Below are 21,358 nucleotides of genomic sequence, written 5' to 3' on the forward strand. Positions count from 1 at the left end.
CTCATCATCATGGGAGATCCCGGACTCCCTGGGTTCTCGCCACTAGTAAAAGACTCTTATTTCCCAAGCTGCTATGCATAGCTAAGTGCCTAAATTTTGGCCAATAAGATGAAGTGTGTGTGTGTGTGTGTGTGTGTGTGTGTGTGTGTCTGTGTGTGACTAGCAAGCTGACTGTTTTCCAATCTCTAGTTCCCCCTTCCCACTGACTGGAAAATAGAAACAAATGAAGGCGTCCATCTCTAACCCAGAGGGAGGAGCCTGCGGATGGGAATGGCACAGCTGACCGGGCAGCTCCGTTGATCCTTCCGCACCGCAGTCTGAGTAAGTCAGAAATGCCTATCTTTTCTAAGCATTGAAATCTGAGGATACTGTTACAGCAAATTTTAACAGAGAAGTCTAAATACTCTGCTAAATTATTTGTAGGAAATACTTAAATCATTGGCATATATACCAAAGCAAAAATATTTGTCATAAGAATTAGGGAATCAAAACAAAACCTTAAAATAAAAAAAGTACATATTAATTTACATATATATAAAATCTTGTGATGGTGAAGGCCTCTCTAAGCATCATATCAAAGGTAAAAATCACAAAGAAAAAGACTAAGATACTTCACAGCAATATATTTTCTATATAATAGAATGCCAACACTACGATAGGCAAAACTACAATGCAACTGACACACTGTAGAACACCAGTTTATTAATAGTTTAAGGTTTTTGCCCATAATACATAAAAAGCTCTTAAAATTGGTAAGTAAAAGACACCAGAAAAAAGGCAAAGAACATTGTCTTAATACTGACTCTTGGTTGTAAGGCACAAAATCCAACTCTGGTTAACTTAAATGGAGTGAATTATTGGGAGAATATGGGGAAGCTAAAAGGAAGAAGAACCAGGTACAGAAAGGACAACAGAAGTAGTTTCAGAAGGTCTTGGTGGCAGGAACTATTATACAATACAGTCTTCTCTGAGTGCTGCCACTGGAATAAATGGACAGTTCCCTGGAGACAGACTGAGGTGGAGAATGGCACAGAGAAAGTCTGCAGGGAAGTGCTCTCGGGGGATACAATTAGAAGGAAATGAGGAAGGCAGGACTGGGCAGACCCACAATGAGGACTCAGCTGAAGCCTCAGAGAATCCTACAGGGTACTCTTTGCTAAGATGGCCCTTCAGAATTGTCCCAAATAGAGTCAAGGCCCATCATATTGACCTTTAGCCAGTCAGTGGTCCTGGGCTGCCCCCAGGCTAGGCAGTTCCCTAGGGAGGGAGGAAGTGAGATAGATATAAGCAGCTAAGAGTCCCAGTAGCTGGACTTTGCATCACACCACTCAAAATGCAAAACTCTTAGGAGAGCATGACTGGCATATTTGGTGGTATGCTCACAATTTGGCTGGGGCAGGCAAGGTCCTCTATTATGAACTTTCAAAACCGCACACACAGAGGTAATTCCTCACTCCACTAAAGAACAAAACAAAACAAAAAAGTTTGCACACCATTATAAAAACAAGACAGAGTAGAAGTAAGCCATCCAGAATACAGCAACTGTCTACCATAGATACTAACAGGCAATTCTGGAATAAACATATATAAATGATTAATAAACTTTTAAAAGTATATCCTCACTAGCAGTCAGTGATCTTAAACTATCTTTTGCTAATTAGATTCACAAAGATTAAGAAGGATCTTACCCAGAATTTATAAGGGTGGTAGAAGACAGGTGCTCCAAAGACAATGCTGATAGGAGGATAAACTGATGTAACCTTTCTGAAAATCAATTTTGCTACCGATGCCACAAGTTTTAAAAATATACATACCTTGCAATTTCACTTCTAAGAATGTATCCTAAGGAAATGATTAAGAAGATATATGTACAAAGGTATTCAATACAGCATTGTTTGCTATTATTTATAAGAAAGGAAATAAAATGTTCAAAAATAGGTGATACAGTCAGTAAATTATGATAAATCTAAATGATGCAATATTATGAAGCCATCAGAAATTATGCAGTTGCAAACATTCCTTTATATATATGGAGAGATGTTCATGTTATTGGTAAATTTAAAAAATTACAAAACATACAATAAATCATTTTGTAATACTATAATCTAAAAGGAAAATGTTATTTTGCAATGCTAGCATTACAAATATTACTTTTGCTTTTTTCCTGTGACTTCTGTATTAAACATACATTATTTTTACAATTAGAAAAATATAAATATCTAATTCCTTGACTTCTTATAGATATGCAATTCTTTATATACATTACAGAATTATATGTCTTTAGAAATTGGTTGCAATTGAGGTAGACTTTTAGTTCAAATCTCTTAAAAACAGAAAACTTTTTGACTAATCAGAAGGGTTGATACTCAGGGCCACATACAAAAGTCAGCTGGTAGCCTAGTTTTAAGTAAAAACAATTACTTGAACTGTAAAAACCTGTCATTACCTTTATAAGCATCAGTTTGTTTGTTTTTTTAAACTAGAATATTGAACCTAATAGATTTGGCCCACATTTAAAGGAAGATTAAATTACTTGGAAAGGACCCAGAGGAAAGTAATAAAAATAATTACATAGAAGCTGGGCTCTATAATGACATACAAGAGGAAATCATTTAGAAAATAAAACTGAAAATAACCTTACATTTTTATGGGTTACCATAACCTCTGCAGAATAGTATAAAAAGCAAAAAATTTGAATTATTATAAGAATAATTTAATTTAGTCACTAGGAAGAATGTCCTGTCCTTAAATAAGTATTTGAGTGATTATTATATGTCCAATGCTATGGCATAAGGACTTGTAACCATTAGAATATGTTACTAAAGAAAAAAATCTTTTCTTAAAAAAGACGAGTGTCAAAGATATAATTATTCTTTAACGTAGGGACTTACTACATAACCCTTTAAGATCCTTCCCATACTTATGGTTTTCTGAATTTCAGGTCTCTTAGAATAATTATAAAAATATCTCAACCATACTTATGGCTTTTTGAAAGTGAAAAAAAAATGGATTAACCATTAAGGACTGTAAAAGAGAATTAAAACATTAGAGATTTTTCATTAATAGTGAAGAAAATATAGGTATGCAATTTAGTTAGGGGATGCATTACATTATTTGACTCCATAAAGGGGGCACAATTAAACTAATTATTAAGGTATGTGTACATGTGTGTTTTACAAGTGTGTTTGTGTTTTAAATCACTTTTTTGCTGTTGAAAGTACAGTACAATACAGTGAATGCAGACAAAGTGTTCCTATAGCATGTTAGTCCACATTAGTTTTAAAGGACCCAGTGGAAGGAAAAAAAATGGTTTCAAGATGAGTAAGTATCATCCTTAGTCTGGGCTATTGTTCCATCTTCCAAATAAGTAGCAGTAACATAATGATACTAACTTGATTTAAAAATCTGTAAGAGAAAAAAAATTGCTTACATGCTATTCTGAAAAGTACTTAAATTTCTTTTTCTTTTTTTTTTTTTGAGACAGAGTCTCACTTTGTAGCCTGGGCTAGAGTGCTGTGGCGTCAGCCTAGCTCACAGCATCTTCAAACTCCTGGGCTCAAGCGATCCTCCTGCCTCAGCCTCCCGAGTAGCTGGGACTACAGGTGTGCACCACCACGCCCGGCTAATTTTTTCTATTTTTAGTAGAGACGGGTTCTGTCTCTTGCTCAGGCTGGTCTTGAACTTCTGAGCTCAAGTGATCCTCCTGCCTCGGCCTCTCAGAGAGCTAGGATTACAGGCATAAGCCACCGCACCCAGCGAAATTACTTAAATTTTTCTTAAAATCAAAACAAAAAGCAAAATAAAAGAACTAAATGGGACACACTTGCAAATTAAAAGGTTTGTCCTAGCACTATTTCTTTTTTAAATAAAATATTATTTTAAATATTTAATACTTACATACATTAGGCCTTACCATGTATTAGGACTGTACCAAGCACCTTATGGATAGAAATTTATGTAACCCTTATAACTCTTCTATCAGGTAGCTGCCATCCGTTACTATAGAAGAGGAAGCTGAGATACAGAGGTCACACTAGTCCAAGGTCACAGAGCTAGTAAGTAGTGAAATAGAGATTCAAATCCAGGCAGTCTGGTGCTGGAGTCCGTATTTGTAACCACTAAGCTATTACGTAAAAGTATTTACTTCAAATATTAATATTTGATAATAATTTGAACTCTTATGCTTGCAAATGTCCATATCCTGTAGAATTAGAAGTACAAAAGTAAATCAGTACAGAGGGAAAATAACTTTTCTAATACAGAATTTAAGTTGGAAGAGATTTCCTTTACTAGCTTTATGACAAATTACATGTATAGGTCAAAGTGAGGACTGAGAAAGACTTTTATTTTAAATGCATTTGTTGTGAACTTACTATTTAGATAAGCAAAACATAATAGATTTAAATTTTAAAAAAAGTTGGGCTGTACTTTTTGAATGACATAATTTACAAAGATTAATTTAAATGTTGTCCAGACCAACTGGGGCAACATGGTGAGAACCCCCCATCTCTACAAAAAATTTTTTAAAAAATCAGCTGGGTGTGGTATCTGTACCTGTAGTTCCAGCTACTTGGGAGGCCAAGGCAGGAGGATCCCTTGTGCCCAGGAGTTTGAGGTTACAGTGAGCCATGTGGAAAGCCACTGCACTCCAGCCTAGGTGACAGAGCGAGATGCTGTCTCAATCAATCAATCAATCAATCACGTCTAGAGAAAAAGCACAGTAAGATTCTGATTAATGTTTAATTGTATGACTGACTTTAAAATCTTTATAATATTTTTAATTAAAGAAGAATGTGATTGGGATATAGGTAAGAAAACAAAATTATGATATTTACCAGTATAAACAAGCTTCTCTAGGGTAACTCTTCTTTTTTCCATGACAGGATAATAACTTTATTTCTCAAGGGAAATACCATTGACTCAATCTCTATGCTGAATGCCATCTAATAAAAAAGCAAAACTACAACCAGGCAGAATGTCAGCACAGCATGTCTAACTAAAACTCACTGTTTAACGGAAAGAAAAAAAAGAGCTGACTTTCAAGGTTCTACATGGCTTTGTACCTTACTTGTTCTAATGCTGCAGATATAGGGAGTTGTATTTTAAGTCCCTTGGAGGCTATTTTGGCATTTGTGGAATGAGAGGTTTGGAATAACAGCGACCACCTAAGTCGCTTTCAGTTCTAAAATTCTAAGTACATCAAATACACGTTACTAAGTGCATCGATACACACATTGTCACAGGCTGACCTTTTGGCAAGAAGGGAAATGCAGCAAAATAAGCGGGGTACTCCACTGTGACACTGACAATGAGTCTGTTCTTCAAGGTTAGTCTCTAAATTGACATCTGGTAAATCTGAAAACCAAAAGTCTGCTAACAGTTAACTAAAAGAGACCTCTCCTGACAATGTTTCTACAAGTTTCACATAAATATTTTGATTATATCTCCTGGAACCTTTGCTTTTCCCCACCCCCTACTACTCTCTCATTTTGTTGGCTAATACATGTTACTAAATTCAATATATAGTCAACTCTCATCTTTCTCTGCCTTTTGGCCCAATTTAGCACAGCTGATCCCACTTCCAAATGCGTTCATCTGGTTTTCTTCTCATCTCTTAGGCCACTCCTTCTACCTGTAGGTCTTTTATCTAGTCATTACGTGACGTTGGCATTACTTTTTTTTACTAAACCAAGCTTTTCATCTGTAAAATGGGGATAATCCTATAATTTTCTTCATAGTATTGTTGTGAGAATTAAGATGCAAATGTGTAGCATTTAGCACAGTATCCAGGACATAAATTCTCTATAAATGTTAGCTACTATTATTACTATCATCTTATGACTAGATTAGTTAAATTATTTCCTGCCTTCTCATGCTGACTCTGCCTCTTCTTCACTCTTCTGGTCACAATATAACTAGAGAGAGTTTTAATAAATGCAAATCTGATCATGTGTCCCTATCTCCCTGGAAACCTACTAATGGTTTTATAGGGCTTTTAGAATAAAGACAGACTCATCTCTTAACTATTCTTGCTCCTTAATCTCTATGATTTAACCCAGTAGTCCCCAACCTTTTTGGCACTAGGGACCAGTTTCATGGAAGACAATTTTTCCATGGACGGAGGGATAGGGGTTTTGGGATGATTCAAGTGCATTACATTATTACATTTATTGTTCAGTCAAACCTTTCTGCTAATGATAATCTGTATTTGCAGCTGCTCCCCAGCACTAGCATCACCTCCTCAGCTCCACCTCAGACCATCAGGCATTAGATTCTCATAAGGAGCGTGCATGCAACCTAGATGCCTCCTATTGTAGTGTACAGTAGGGTTCAAGCTCCTATGAGAATCTAATGCCTCTGCTGATCTGACAGGGGCGGGGCTTATGCAGTGATGCCAGCAATGGGAGCGGCTGTACAGGTGAAGCTTCCCTCACTCACTGGCTGCTCACCTCCTGCTGTGCAGCCTGGTCCCTAGCGGTCTGAGGCCAGGGCTTGGGGACCCACAGCTTTAACCTAACTGACTTCAAGCTCCTTAGACAGGCCCTGTTCATTCCATGAGGGTATCTGTCCACAGTATTTCCCTTGTTTGAAACCCCCTGCAAGTTGCAGTTTGGTCGTAATTGTTCTTCAGACCTCTGCTGAAAAGTCACTTCCTTCTTGACCAAGTCTGGTCTATTCTGTATTCTCATTGTCCCATGTTCCTCTAGAACTTCTCAGTTTGCAGTTACACATTTATATGAGTGACTATCGCTTATTATTACTCTACATTTGTGTGTTTCCTCCAACAAACACCTCAGACTAACTTCTGATATTCATCCCACCCAAACCTGTTCCTTTCACCATCTCCTTCATCTCAGAAACAGCAGTACCAGTCTTCCAGTTGCTGAGGCCAAAAACCTCGGATTCTCTTTCTTTCACACCATATATCTATCCATCAACAAATACTACTGCCTCCCCAGAATTAAACCACTTTCCCCCATTTCCACTGCTATCCACTGTGGTCAAAGCCACATCATCATTTCCTGGATTGTTGAAATACCTGTTAACATTTATCTTTGCTTTTTTTGTCCCTATCATTTCCCCCCTTTGTCTATTTACAACAAGACAGTTAGCCTTTAAATAGGCGAAATTATGTCATTCCTCCACTGAAAACCTCCAAAGACTTGCCATCTGCTATGGACTGAATTTTGTCCCCCTAAATTCATATGCTGAAGCCCTAAACCACCCTCCCCATGTGACTGTGCTGAAGATAACAGTACTTTTAAGGTGGTGATTAAGGTTAAATGAAGTCATAAGGGTAAGGCCCTGATCCCATAGAACTGGTGTGCTTATAAGAAAGGAAGAGACCCCCAGAACTCTTTCTCTCCCACGTGAGGACACACAGAGAAGGCAGCCGTCGGCATGCTAAAAGGAGAACACGCATCTGAACCCAACTATGCTGGCACCCTGATTTCAGACTTTCCAGCCTGTACAACTGTGAGAAAATAAACTTCTCTTGTTTAAGCCACCCAGTCTATGGTGGCAGCCTGAGCTAATATACCATTCCACTCGGACTAAAGGCCAAAGTATGTCTAAAGCCACAGTTCCTACGCACTCTCGTCTATCATGTCCCATATGCCCAAACTCTCTGGCCTAATCGCCTTTGATTCTCCCCATCTCTTAAGGAGCTCCAAATTGGCCTGCATGCAATTCCATGAGCACACCAGGCACACTAACACCTTTGGGCCTTTGCTTTTCCTCTGCAAGGAACACTCTTTTCCCAAATATTCGCAACATTCACCTCACCTCCTCACTCAAATGTCACCTTCTTAGTGAGGCCATCTTATGCAAAATGTTATCATGTTCATCTCTCACACACATATCCCATTCCCATTTCCTTAGCATTCACTACTTGGATGCTACATATTTTATCTATTCATCTTGTCTATTGTTTCTCTCACTAGAATGAGCTCCATGAAATAAGGGATAGTCTGATAAGGGATAGTTTTGTTCCCTGTTATTTCCCCAGAACACAGAGCAGCTTATAGAAGGTGTTCAACACTTCTCAGTGAAATGAACATTGAATTCCAACAGTCACCAAATTAGCTTTGGAGCTTAAAGGTACCACATAGATCAAATACTAAGGTACCAATTCCCCAGTACAAAACTGCACTGCTTAACAGACCACCTGATTTTTCTGCCTCTTCTGGTTTTCTGCTGTTACTAAAGCAAAAGTGGAGCTTTAACAACCCTGGCAACACGATTCAAGAGCTGTTCCTTCCTCTTTCCATTTTTAAAGTAGATTATAAAATGAGCTGAAAAGTTGTCAAGGTTAAACGAGATCACAGTCGTGACAATTTTTTGAAAATTGCCTGGTTGCAGCTTTTACCTACAGCATTTTCAAACAGTTCTGCAAACTCTAAGGCTCTTTAATCGTGCTTCAAAGGGTTCAGCAAAGGATGGTGTTTATCCCTATAAATAAAATTTAAAAATACAGAAATATAACAAATACATAAATAAAAAACAAGTGTTCGGAGGAAGCCATTCATTGCCATTATTGCCATTCACTGATTTTACTTAGGGCTTTGGGTAGAATTTAGGTTACAATTCTGTTGCGAAGGAAGTTGGAAAATAGTTATACTCCCTTACATTTTATAGAAGAGAAATTAGGCCTGCAGAAGAGTACCTTTCCGTTTCTATTAAAACAGAGGAATTCTTCACAACCCAAACCATGCAGAAGCTTCCGGGTACACTCACGACTAGTTATTGCAGTCATTGTATTCTGAGAGCTGAGCTTCATATCATTTTTGGAAATGCTCCAAATTAAAAATTATCTTGAAACAAAGAGATAACACAACTAAGCTCCCTTCTCACCTTCAAACATCAGCTTTTACAACAGAAGTGTCATCGGAAGTGTGGACACACCCACTGCATCACCACTGGAATTAATCTCCAGTTATGCAAATCGTGCTCTGCCGGGCAGGGTGAGTCTACCGCACAAAAGCGGCACAGAGGAAATCCTGCCTCCCAGCAGGCTCAGGCCCGGAGTCAGTGTGGGGAGTCGCGGGGGTCCGGGGGCCTCCAGAAAGCGTGGCTGGGGGCGCGCCTCGCCCGCGGCTCCGGAAGCGCCCGCGGCCCCAACAGCAAAGCCCCCGGCATCACCGGCAGGGACAGGGGCAACTGGAGCCCGGCCTTGGGTACCACGCGCCTAGCGGGGAAACCGCCCTGACGCCCCGCAGCATCTCGCGAGATCTCGCCGGCTCGGCCCAATTACTGCGAGTTCAGAACTCAAAAAAAAAAAAAAAAAAAAAGAAGAAGCGAGCGGGCGAGAGCCCCTGAAGCAGCCGCTGGGGTGGCAGCTGTCACGGGCGTATCAGCTACCGGTGTACGCCGAGGCAGGGCCGCGTGCCGTCCGCAGCTGCGTGGCCTGGGCTGTCGGTCCATTGACGTGCGGCCCGGGGTGGAGAGAAGGGGAGGCAGCCGGGGAGCCCGCTCCTCTTCGCCGCCCAGCGCGGCGGGGGAGGGAGGTGGAGCGGCGGGAGGAGGGCGACGGAAGAGGAGGTAGCGGCGCGGAGATTTTCCCGGCGACATCAGTGAGGCGGCGCGCGGCCACGCCTGCTCTCTGGTCGCGTTGCTCGTGCTGCCCGCTGTGCCCCAGGCCCGGCGCCGACTGGCCCGACTCGATCGTCGCGGGGGCCGCTCTCGCGTCGGGTAGCGCGGGAGCCCGGGAGGCCCGGGACGCCGAGGGAGCGCCCGCCGCGCGCGGCACCGGGACCGCGGGTGGGCGGGCTGAGGGGCGGGGGAGCCGCCGGCCCCGCCTCCCGCGTGCTGCAGCCGGAGCCGCCACCGCCGCGGCCCCGCCGAGGCTTTAAACAGCGGGACCCGCGCCGCACCCGGCGCACTCGCGCGCTGACTCGGCTGCCGACGGCTGCTAGCGGGTGGCGGAGACAGTGACTCCCTCACCTGGCCCTGCGGCCGCGGCCATCACTGGTTAGGGGCGCGGAGGGCGCGCAGCCTGAGACGTCTGCCAGGCTCTCCAGGTTCGCCGGGGGTCGGGCGGCTATGGAGCCCGGGCCCACGGCGCCCTCCTCCGGCGCCCCAAGGCTGGCTGGGGTCGGAGAGACGCCGCCAGCCGCCGCGCTGGCCGCCGCCGGGGTAGAGCTGCCCGGCGCGGCGGTGCCCTCCGTGCCGGAGGATGCTGCGGCCGCGAGCCGAGACGGCGGTGGGGTCCGCAGTGAGGGCGCCGCGGCAGCCGGGGACGGGTTGGGCAGACCCCTGGGGCCCACCCCGAGCCAGAGCCGCTTCCAGGTGGACCTGGTTTCCGAGAACGCCGGGCGGGCCGCGGCGGCGGCAGCGGCGGCGGCGGCTGCGGCGGCGGCGGCGCCGCCTGGGGGCAAAGAGACCACCGCGGATGGGAAAGTCAGCAGCGAGACTGGGCCGGCCAAGGCTAGCGAGGAAGCCAAGGGCCGCTTCCGCGTGAACTTTGTGGACCCAGCTGCCTCCTCGTCGGCGGAAGACAGCCTGTCGGATGCAGCGGGGGTCGGAGGCGACGGGCCCAGCGTGAGCTTCCAGAACGGCGGGGACACGGTGCTGAGCGAGGGCAGCAGCCTGCATTCGGGCGGCGGCGGCAGTGGGCACCACCAGCACTACTACTATGATACCCACACCAACACCTATTACCTGCGCACCTTCGGCCACAACACCATGGACGCCGTGCCCAGGATCGACCACTACCGGCACACAGCCGCGCAGCTGGGCGAGAAGCTGCTGCGGCCCAGCCTGGCGGAACTCCACGACGAGCTGGAAAAGGTGAGCTCGCCCAGCCCTCTCCTCCTTCCCCAGCCCCCTGTGCACGCTGACCGCGGGATGTGGCACCCACTCTCCCCGGGTGAGGTGGCGGGAATGGATGTGCACGACTGGCTGGCATCTTTGGATTCAGCTGTCAAGGGTGGAATTGCAGAGGAATGTAACTTAATCTCTTAAAAGTTTGCAGCGGGTTTGGTTAGTTACGTGATACTGGAGAGACTGCATTTAACAACCTGCCCCATCCACTTAGATATTTCGCGTACGCTTTCTTTGTCACCCACGCTTAACAATTACCACTCCCCTGAATGACAGTTGTGTTTGTGGGCCAAGGAATGGGCAGGAGGCTTAGGTGAGGAGGTCTCTTGGGAGAGGGTGGAGAGCACCTACCATCTGTGTCCTTTTTAAAGATTGTGTTGTGTGGCTTATGTATACTTATTAGGGATCCCAAGAGTGGGAAAGTTGGTGTTTGAAGGAAAATCTTAGCAGGGTGTGTTTGATCTGTGAATTATTAAAGTTCAATTCGTGCAGTCTTGACTTTGCAAAGAATCGTAGAAGTCTTAAGTCTTGGGACATGCTCCTGATGATGGCTTAAATCCATCTTTTTGTAATGTAAACCCTTTGGGAGAGGGCTATATCAAAAAAAAAAAAAAAAAAATTTAGGGAGAGGGCGTGAGTCTTTAAAAGAAAAAAAGAAACCGGAGAATTGGTTTTTCTGTGGAGGTTGTCCAGAAAGACCTTCTAGGTTCTTTGTATAAGCAGTTATACTTTGTAAACAGAAAACCACCCCATAAACTCTTATTGATTTTTGTAATTCTATTTTTTATGGTCACATAAGACTTATATTTCTTCAGTGTTCAAAGCTGTTATTTTGAGATAACACTGATGCTTTTGAGATTCTATTAATGTTTAACTTTTTTTATGGGTTGGGATTACTAGAAGTCTGCTTTTACAAGTATGTAGTGGCTACATTGATAGAACTTTGTGAATACAAGAAGTTGGTACTACATAGGTTGAAATGATCAGTGTGGAAAAGTTTAAATCCATTAAGTTATGTGATATCTTTTGGGTATCATTATTTGATCTCATACAGTCATTTCATACAAGACTGTACTTGTCCCAGTGTTTGATAATGTAACATTCACATAGTTTGAAATAATTACAGAGGTCCCAACCCTTACAGCTTATTGATTGTTTAAAAGCCTGACATCATTTAGCTTTAGATAATACTACTGTTATTCCATTGTATTTTATTATATCAGAAGCAAAAATTATTCCATTGTATTTTGTCATATCAGAAGCAAAAATTTCTAAAACACTTCTTTTATTCATGCTCTTGTAGTTTCTTTCAAAGCTTATTCTTTTTTTCCTTTTCAAAACTGAGAAAGCTTTGTAGACTGAAGTACATATAGAGCTGATAATTTTCTTAGAGCATTTTTACTATTGAAAATATAGAGATGTTTTAGATTTATTTCACCAAAGTAGTTTAGCAGTAAAGCAATCTGTGTTTACTCATGAGGTTTATAAAGACTTTTAAAACTGAAGGATATATATCTTGTACTTCCTAGGCAAGTTTTTGTTATTTTAAATTAAGTTCAATAACAAAGCACTTCCAGTTCTCCAAAACGTTGGATTTGTGTGTATTTTTTTGTTTTTGGAGTTTTGGTTCAGTTCGAAGTGTCTAAAATACAGAACACCTTTATTGTTAGCTGTATGCTAGTTGAAGAAGACACCCAACCTCTCAGCCTTAGCTTTCAGAATTATTGTGAAGATTAGGAAAAAAGTATGATAAAAATAAATGGCCCTGTTCAGTGCCCTCTTCTATTGGCCCTTCAGAAACTACAGAGTTAAATTCTAGGATCTCAACTCAACTTTGGATTCTCTCATTTCCTGCATTATTAGATGGAAGTAGTATATAAAATGTTCAGAGTTTCATTTATGCAAAAGGTAATGTAATGAATTTTTTGTAGTTTTTTACCTTCTACCATTCATATTCTTTATGGCCACTGTTTTATTGAGTTACCTAATAGCCACATATTAAAGGTAATTTTGCTTAGAATTTTAGCAGATGGATTAAAGAAATATGTGATGTTAAGTAGTATAGATATGGCTATCCACCATTTTAGAAGGAGGGGTAGGCAGAGGAAGGGTGACATGGGTTGGTTGGATCCTCTGAAAGTTGTCCCACACCCTTTCTAGATTCCCACCTTCTCTATTGCTTCTAACCCTCAGTGAATTATAATATTTAGTATTTCTGTAACATTAAATTCCAGCATTTGATTGTCTGTCATGTATTCTACTTTGGTCCCCTAAGTGCTTAATTATCTACATGGGTCTAACTCTGTCCCGGGAACTGTGGAAGAACAAAAGAAGTCAAAGGCAAATGCTCCAGGACATAGTTAGGGAAAAAGGACTAGATTGTCTTCTTTCCACTTGAATTCCTTTTATTATCCATCGCTGTGACTATTTAAAAATATTTTGCCTAAATGTCCAACTGTAGGGAAATAGTTAAATATCCCTGGTGTTTTTTGCTTTATTATGTAGCCGTCCTAAGACCAGGATACATGAGTTCTCCATCTATCAAATATTTATTGGGGAAGGAGTTACCTTAGGCATTGACCCCTTGGTTGCGGCACTGTGGGATGATGCAGTGATTAGTGAAACAGATAACTGCCTCTGCCTAGAGAGACATTAACCAAATGGTTGGACAAATAACATAGTTACAGAGTATTTTTTTCTTTCCGTGAAAGAAAAGTAAAGGGTGCTTACGAGGGTATAATGGGACCTAATTTTAATTGGATTTGGGAAGGCCTTTTTCAGGAAGTGTGACATTGAAGCTGGGACCTGAAGAGTAAGTTGATAATGTGGAACAACATTCCAGGCCACAGGACAGCATCTGTGAAGTTAGTGAGATGAGAAAGAGAGGTTTGTCCAAAGAACTAAAAGGAGCTCAGCATATCTCATTGTAAATGTAGTGGGACGTTATTGAAGGATTTTGTGTGAGGCAGCAACGTGATCCCGTTTTGTTTTAACATCCCTGGCTGCGGGGCAAGAAGAGAAGCAGGGAGACTCAAGCTATTACCCTGGTCTGAGTGAGAGATAATGAGGGTTGGTGGCAGGATGGATTGGATATGGCTGGATTGGATGTGGGAGTGAGACAGAATCTGACTCCCAGGTTTTGGACGGACTTGAGCAACTGAATAGATGTTGGTACTGTTGCCAGAAGTGGCTAAAATTGATGGAGAAATCCATTCGGGGAAGAGGGGAGGAAGAATTCTGTTTGAGTAGCCTGTGAGGCATCTGATTCCAAGAGTCATAGAAGAGGGCAGAATATATACATATGTGTGTATATACACACATGTATACGTATAAAGGTATGGTGGTTTAAAGTCATGGATTAAATTACTTAGCAAAGTGTAGATAACAGAAAATAGGGTCTGGGCGTGGGCCTAGAGAACGTCTAAATTGAGGGCAAAGGAAGTTAAGAAAGAGCTACCAGACTGGTGAGAAATAGCTTGGAGAACTGTGCTGGGGAAGCTGAGAGAAGAGAGTTAAGGCAGAAACTCTTCAAGGCTGATGCCAGGAGTTGATTTAAAAAAAAAAAAAAAATTATTGTGAAAAATCAAACCAAGGTATTGATTTCTGCCCCACAGGAAGAAATAAAAAGTGGAGGGTAACAGGTATTTGATGGACAACGTCAACAGGTATAATGGAGAGCATGATTATCAAATGTGGAAAAGCAGAGTGGTGGACAATCATACTAGCTCCTACTGGATTTATAGCATTATGAGAACAGTTTTGTTTTTCTAAAATAGCATTACTTTTGCAGTTGTCCTGAGGCCAAGGCTTGGGAGCCTTTTGCTGATGGTATGTGAAGTCTTTAACCTATGGCTCCTTTATTTTTTGCCTTTCTCATTAACAAAAGAGAAAAGGTGAAGGGAGCAACTATATTGTCTTTCATGTGTCATTTAACATGTTTGATTTTTCATTTAATTTCTAAGAAATAGGTCTTAAACACATTTTACTCATGATAAAATGGGTTCATAGAAACAGAAGAAACTGCTTAGTAGCCACTCATAGAAGTAGTATAGCTGGAGGCCACGTCTGTAGTCCCAGCTACTTGGGAGGGTGAGGTTGGAGGATCACTTGAGGCCAGGGGTTCGAGGCTGCAGTGTGCTGTGATCCTGCCTGTGAATAGCCACTGCACTACAGCCTGGTAACACAGTGAGACCTTGTCCCTAAAAACAAACAAACAAAAATAGTACAGCTGGCCTTCACAACCATGTTTTTCTTACTCTAATGCTAGTGTATTGTAGCTCCAGGTTCTTTTTATCTCTTCCTCCTTCCTATCTCTCAGACCTGCCCTAAGATGGCAGCGGTGTTGAGGGGTACACTGTGGATATTACCACGATGACCTCTCCACCTTGACCTCCTGAGAGTTGAATGACTACATATCTGACAGGAATGAAGGGGAAGAATACTTGTGATGATGTAATTATTGATTAATATGACTATCTCCTTCATTAGTATCTGAGTGTGTTTCATTCATCTCTATATAGGGAATAGGGACTTAAAGATTTGTTCATGGAGTGTACACATCCAGGTGGACAGTTCCTGTTACTTAACAAGGACTTTAAGTAAAACACTACACAGTTACAGTATCTTCTCTAACACTGATCTGCTTCTGAGTGGGCTATGTTAATTCGTGGACAAGAAATTTCACATACTACTTATCACATCGGTATATAGCTTGAGTCCTTGAAGGTCACCTTAGAGGAACAAGAGTGAGTCATGTGAGGCAGGAGGAGGAGGAGAATAGTTTCTGGGATTGGGGGAAGGGGGACCCTGATAAAAAATATTTACATGTAGCAAAGTCGAATTTAGCCAGGGCCTCTACCCTGCGAAACCCATGCCACCTGCCCCTGAAGTCTGGCTTACCCGTGATGCTATATGCGTTCCCCAAGTACACACCAACTGATTGCTTGGGTAGAAGAAAAGATAAATTTTGGGTTTAAAATGTGGCAAAAAAATTTGTACACTGATAATCATAATTGATATCTTCTCTGTGTATATTTATGTTCATACATTTTTCAATCCTGTGAGACTGGAATTCAAAGGACCAAAATAGAGTTTCTGGGTATTAATGTGTTGAGTGTGTTTGCTTTCAATGATTTTTAATCATATGTTTCATATATATATTTGGGAAATCCATAGTACTAATCAAATTGGTTCCATGCTGAAGTGAAATGAATGTCAATTTGTTTATTCAACAAATTCTTACTGAACATCAATGACAGCAGTGTTCTAAGTGCTGGGAATATAGCAATGAACAAAACAAAGTCATAGGGCTTTCATTCTAGTTGTAGGAGACAATAAACAAATAAGTCAGATGTAAGTACTGTGAAGGAAATTAAAGGTGGCTGGATGGTGCTGGCTGTGGTGGTGCTGTTTCAGAGTCGTCAGAGAAGGCCTCTGATATGTGAGCTGACGCTAGAAGGGAGAGAGATCACCCCGTGCAAATACTGGGGAAACAATAGTCTAGGCGAGGACCCGCGGGGACCAAGACCCTGAGATGGGCGTGTGCCCGGTGGGATTGGGAGACAAGGCGGCAAGACTGAGGTGATGAGATGGAAAGTGATATGAGAGGAGCTCAAAGGGATAATGAGGACCAGATATCATGTAGAACCTAAAGGCTTTGGGTTTTACTCTTAGTGATGTCAGGCAGCATCATAGGGGTTTCAGCACAGATTTGACATGATCTGACTTATGTCTTTCAAATATGACCCTGATTGCTGTGTGGAGAATATACTGTACATCAGTGATCCCCGACCTTTGTGGCACCAGGGACTGGTTTCATGGAAGACACTTTTTGCATGGATGGTAGCGGGGGGTGGGGGGATGTGCCAGGGATCTCAGGCTGTGATGCGTAGCCTGGTTCTCAGAGCCCACACCAGAGATTGGGGACCACTGCTGTAAGTGGACAAGGGTGGAAGCCAGGAGACCCATGAGAAACTTCTTGCAGTGGTTCAGTTAAGATGATGATGACTTTTACTAACGTGGTAGTGATTGGTACAGTAAGAGGTGTTCAAGATGCTGGATGTGTTTGTTTCAAAGGTAGAATTGTTGGGATTTGCTGATGGTTTGAAGGGTGTAGGGAAAAAGTAATGCTGGGGTTTTTCCCTTGTTTAGAATGGAGTTGATATTTATGGAGAGAGGGAAGACTGGAAAGAGCAAGTTTGGGAGGTGGATTCAAGACTAGGTTTCATTCTACAAATTAGTACTCCAGTGGAACAAGCAGTTACAAGATTGCAGCTACTGGTTTGTTAAATAATAGAACCTGAGAAAACAGTTTTTAACTCTTGGCATAAAAATATTCTTCATTCTTTTGTTCTTCACCAGGTCAAACCATGAAAACCGATAGTTTTTCAAATAGGGTACAGAGAGGTGGGGAACCTAGTGGGTTGATTCCACAAAAGGAAAGCCAACTGAGGGTGAACAATAAGGAAAACTACTTAAAATACTGAAGTTTAAAACATATAAGTGGTGTCCCATTTAAAATATGAAAGCTGCCATCTACCAGTGGCCTTTTAATTTTTCCATTTCTCACTAGAACCTCCATCAGTGTCATCTTAAAGCTAGTATGAAAAATTCAGAGCTGATAGAGAACTTGGGGACTTCTAATTAGAAGAAGGGAAAAATGCAAAAATAGCTTAGTAGAAAATCTCTGCAGGGCCTAATTATGGCTGGTGCTTTTGTAGTGTCCATGGGCTCAGACATTTCTTTGCTTTACAATTTTCACTGTGCTTTTTTTTCCGAACAGTTCATATATTATTAACTGTCAGTTTTAAGATTTCACTTTAGTTCTTATTTCTTTAGGGAGGAAGCCTTCATCCTCCAGTCTAGGACAAACCCTTTTTCCCTCACAGCTTTTATTTCAGTTAGTGGTAGTATAACATCTGGTTGAGTTGACTTGAGCTAACTTTAAGTTTTGTGAGAAACAGACTATGTCTGTAGGTGATCGCCATTATGTCCCTAGTATCTGGTACAGGCCTGACACAGTAGACCCTCAATCAGTGCATGGTGAATGATAGACCTAATTCTTTATAAATTTATGTAGTGCAAAAGAATCCTAAACTTTTTAATGTATACTCTATTGTCTAGAATCTCTAAAGGATATTTGACAGGGAAATTGTCCTGTTTTGCACATTTGGAGTTTAAGACCCAAAGGAGCTGAGTGACCTGTCCAAAATCGTAGGACATTTAACCGGCAGAGCCACATTTGGAAATTGGAGCAGATATTCTTGAGTCTTGGTTGGTGTTCATTCCAGTAGCCAACAACTTAATACTATATAAGCTCTTGTTATTTTGGTGATTTTTTTTTCTTTTTAAGTACTTATGACAGATGTTTATTTCATCCACTGAAAATAAAATAGAAAAGATTTAGGCTCCTCAGTTTCAGTGTATGTGGAGGTATCTTTTCCTAGTAGAGAAATCCTTAAAAAATTAAGTATAAGAAAGTTGCTTATAAATGGAATCTTACTAAGTTTTTTTTTTCTATTTTCTCTGCCATTCCCTATCTGTATTTTCCAAAAGTATGATCTAAATTTTTAAACATTCTAGGATTGTGCTTTCCAGCTACTAGTGATGTGTGGCTGTTAAATTTAAGTTAAAATTATGTTAAAAAATTCAGTTCTTTGGTTGCATGAGTCGCATTTTAAGTCAGACTTTAAGTGCTCAATATCTACATGTGGCTAGCAGCTATCATATTGGACAGCAGACACACAGAACATTTCTATCATTGTGGAAAGATCTGTTAGATAGTGCTGTTAAGGAAAGTGATATCTAAAGGAACTTTTTTTCCTCTTTTCTTCTTTCATTGCTTCTTGCCTCCTTCCACATTAGTCACCACTAATTTAAAATCATTAAGCAGTCAAAATTTTCTTCTAATTTTGCATAGGATCCTTCCTCAGATAAAGATGTTTAGAACACATTTGGTCCTCAATGAAGTGTTTGAATCAGTGGAATCTGTTTCTTTCTAAGAGTGGAGATTTGGGTCTTTAAATGGAAAGATGTGAAGAATTTCTTAATATTGTATAGTGTTCGCATTTCCAAAGTGTTCTTAACTTACATATCTGCATTTGATCAAACTTTCTAATCAAACTTTGGAGTAATTGGGTTTTCAAAAGGTCTTGGAGTAGCAGTCTTATTTTGCAAGCTTGTGGTTTGCCTATAAGCTATACTTGGTGGGGTGGGACCCTTTTGAAACCATGTGTCTGTCTCCCTATTCTTTTCTTTTGGACCAATGATTCCAAAATTTATAAAAGAACCAGCTGGGGAAAAATTACAGTTTTCTCTCCCTCAAGAATATATGCAGTGCTTTTTTTTTTTTTTTTTTTTAAACAAAGTATGTTTTATTCAGCATCTTCAGAATGTATGTAGCTTTTAGAAGGTTTCCTGGGGATTCCCAGAGAGTCAGGTTTGAAACCAGTGTCCTAGACCATGTGGTAGTACATAGTTTGTTTTCATTAATGGACTGATTCTCAACTTTGAAATACCCTAAAAGAGGCAAATACTATCAAAGACATGGCCTTAACTCTTAGGTAACTATACTGAATTGAATTAAATTACCAATCATTAAACATTTGACATGTTTCAGGAGCTCTTTGTAGTCTGAGCACAACAACCTTGCAAACCAGGTAGTTTTCAGATAGACAAACTCAGAGGCTAGTAGCAACTTGTAGTTGGTAACACTGCACATTAGGAAAGGTATTAGGTATTAATACCTGATTACCATTTAGTGGTAGACACTGGGTATTAGAAAAGGTGAGGTATTGGGAAAAACATGTATGTTGCTCATTAAATGTCCTATTAAAATCCTATAGGAAATTTAAAATTTTAAATTAAAATTATGTTAAAACTTCAGTTCTTAACAGGTAATAACTGATAAGTTTCAATCCTGATGAATAATTGGGCCTAGATATTACCTCTCTTTTATAGAACCTAATGGTTTTAGGCATAAGTAATCAAGCTTTGCTATTTTAGAAATTAAGCTTTATGATGAATAACTCTTGATTTCATATGAAGAATTTTTCTTTGCAAATTAAACTTTGAATTTGTTTTTCATTTCTTTAATCACCAGTTTGTGTCTAAGAATTTTAGTTTAAAATAAAACTGTCATAAGAATTGTGTTCTTAAAGCATTTGTGAAGAAATATTTTAAAGAGGAAGTGTTTTCTGGCAAAGCTGCTCAGAGAATAGCCTCGGTACCTATTTATATATAAATTTCTAGAAATAATAGATTTGGCTTGGAGAAAATACTATACTTTCTCACCTATATCAATCTCAATTATTTGGCAGATTTGCTGACCAGACACAAAGTTAAGATTCAGAAATTAAGGAAGGTAACAAAAAAAAAGCTTTTACATAAAAGAGCTTCATTTATACACAGTTATTAGAAATGTGGCCATCTGGTTTCCAGAGCCAGGGCAGGTTAGAAGGGAAGCTGAACACTGGCAGAGGTGGATCCAGCTAGAGATAGCGTCTTGCAGAGACAGAAGATAAGAAAATCATGAAAAACAGAACCAAAGTTCACAGAAAGTAGCAGTCTAGAATACCCCTTTAGAATAGATGCAAGGACAGGACCTGAGTTCTGGTCATTGCAACATCTCCATCTAACATAATGCTAACACAAAATAACAATAGTGCTTTAAATCTCAATACAAAAAAGTGTCAGTGAACTATACATTTTTGGAAAATTTCAGTCTCAGACCATCTTAGAATATCAAATTTTAAAAGGCTAAGGATTAACCCTTTTCAAAACCAACATTTTAAAAATTTATTCCAAGAGTTTCATTGTACTTGGCTTATTGAAAATGTTTATTATTTCATTAAGAAGAGAAAATATTGTAAAAATTTTGGGAAATAGAGAAGTAACTTAAAGACCTCAAGCCTTTAACAGCCTTTTTGCATTTTTGTGTATATTTTTTTTTTTTTTTTTTGAAACAGAGTCTCGCTCTGTTGCCCGGGCTAGAGTGAGTGCCATGGAGTCCTCCTAGCTCACAGCAACCTCAAACTCCTGGGCTCAAGCGATCCTTCTGCCTCAGCCTCCCGAGTAGCTGGGACTACAGGCATGCACCACATGCCTGGCTTATTTTTTCTATATATTTTTAGTTGTTCATATAATTTCTTTCTATTTTTAGTAGAGACGGGGTATCGCTCTCGCTCAGGCTGGTCTCGAACTCCTGAGCAGAAAGGATCCACCCGCCTCGGCCTCCCAGTGTGCTAGGATTACAGGCGTGAGCCACCACACCCGGCCTTGTGTATATTTTTAAACTACAATTTTATGTCCTACTTTCCCCATTTAGCATTTAATAACTAATTACTAGTCAAGTAATCAAAGTTTCCTTTGTCACTCCTTTGTTACTCATTCACTTGAACATTCTCTTTAAGTGAATGTTTGTATAATGCTCTCAAGTACATGTATCATAACTTGCCATTTCCTCTTTGTAGACTAGTCTATTTACATTTATTGTGATTCAGTTATAATACGGCCTGCCATTGTGGTGTTTTCTGTTCTG

The 21,358-nt window shown here is 40.8% G+C and overlaps 1 protein-coding gene across 2 annotated transcripts in view; it reads left to right on the top strand.

Annotated features, from left to right (window-relative positions):
• Positions 1-10,041: 10,041 nt before the first annotated feature.
• The window catches only part of SLC12A2 (solute carrier family 12 member 2), a 90,431-nt gene continuing 79,114 nt past the window's right edge, over positions 10,042-21,358 (top strand). For both annotated transcript variants that reach the window (XM_069492037.1, XM_069492038.1), the window contains exon 1: positions 10,042-10,788. In XM_069492037.1, coding sequence (XP_069348138.1) covers positions 10,042-10,788 — 747 coding nt within the window. The remainder of the gene's footprint in view (positions 10,789-21,358) is intronic.

The sequence above is a fragment of the Eulemur rufifrons genome, chromosome 17 (genome assembly GCF_041146395.1).
Source record: "Eulemur rufifrons isolate Redbay chromosome 17, OSU_ERuf_1, whole genome shotgun sequence".
NCBI classification, from domain to species: Eukaryota; Metazoa; Chordata; class Mammalia; order Primates; family Lemuridae; genus Eulemur; species Eulemur rufifrons.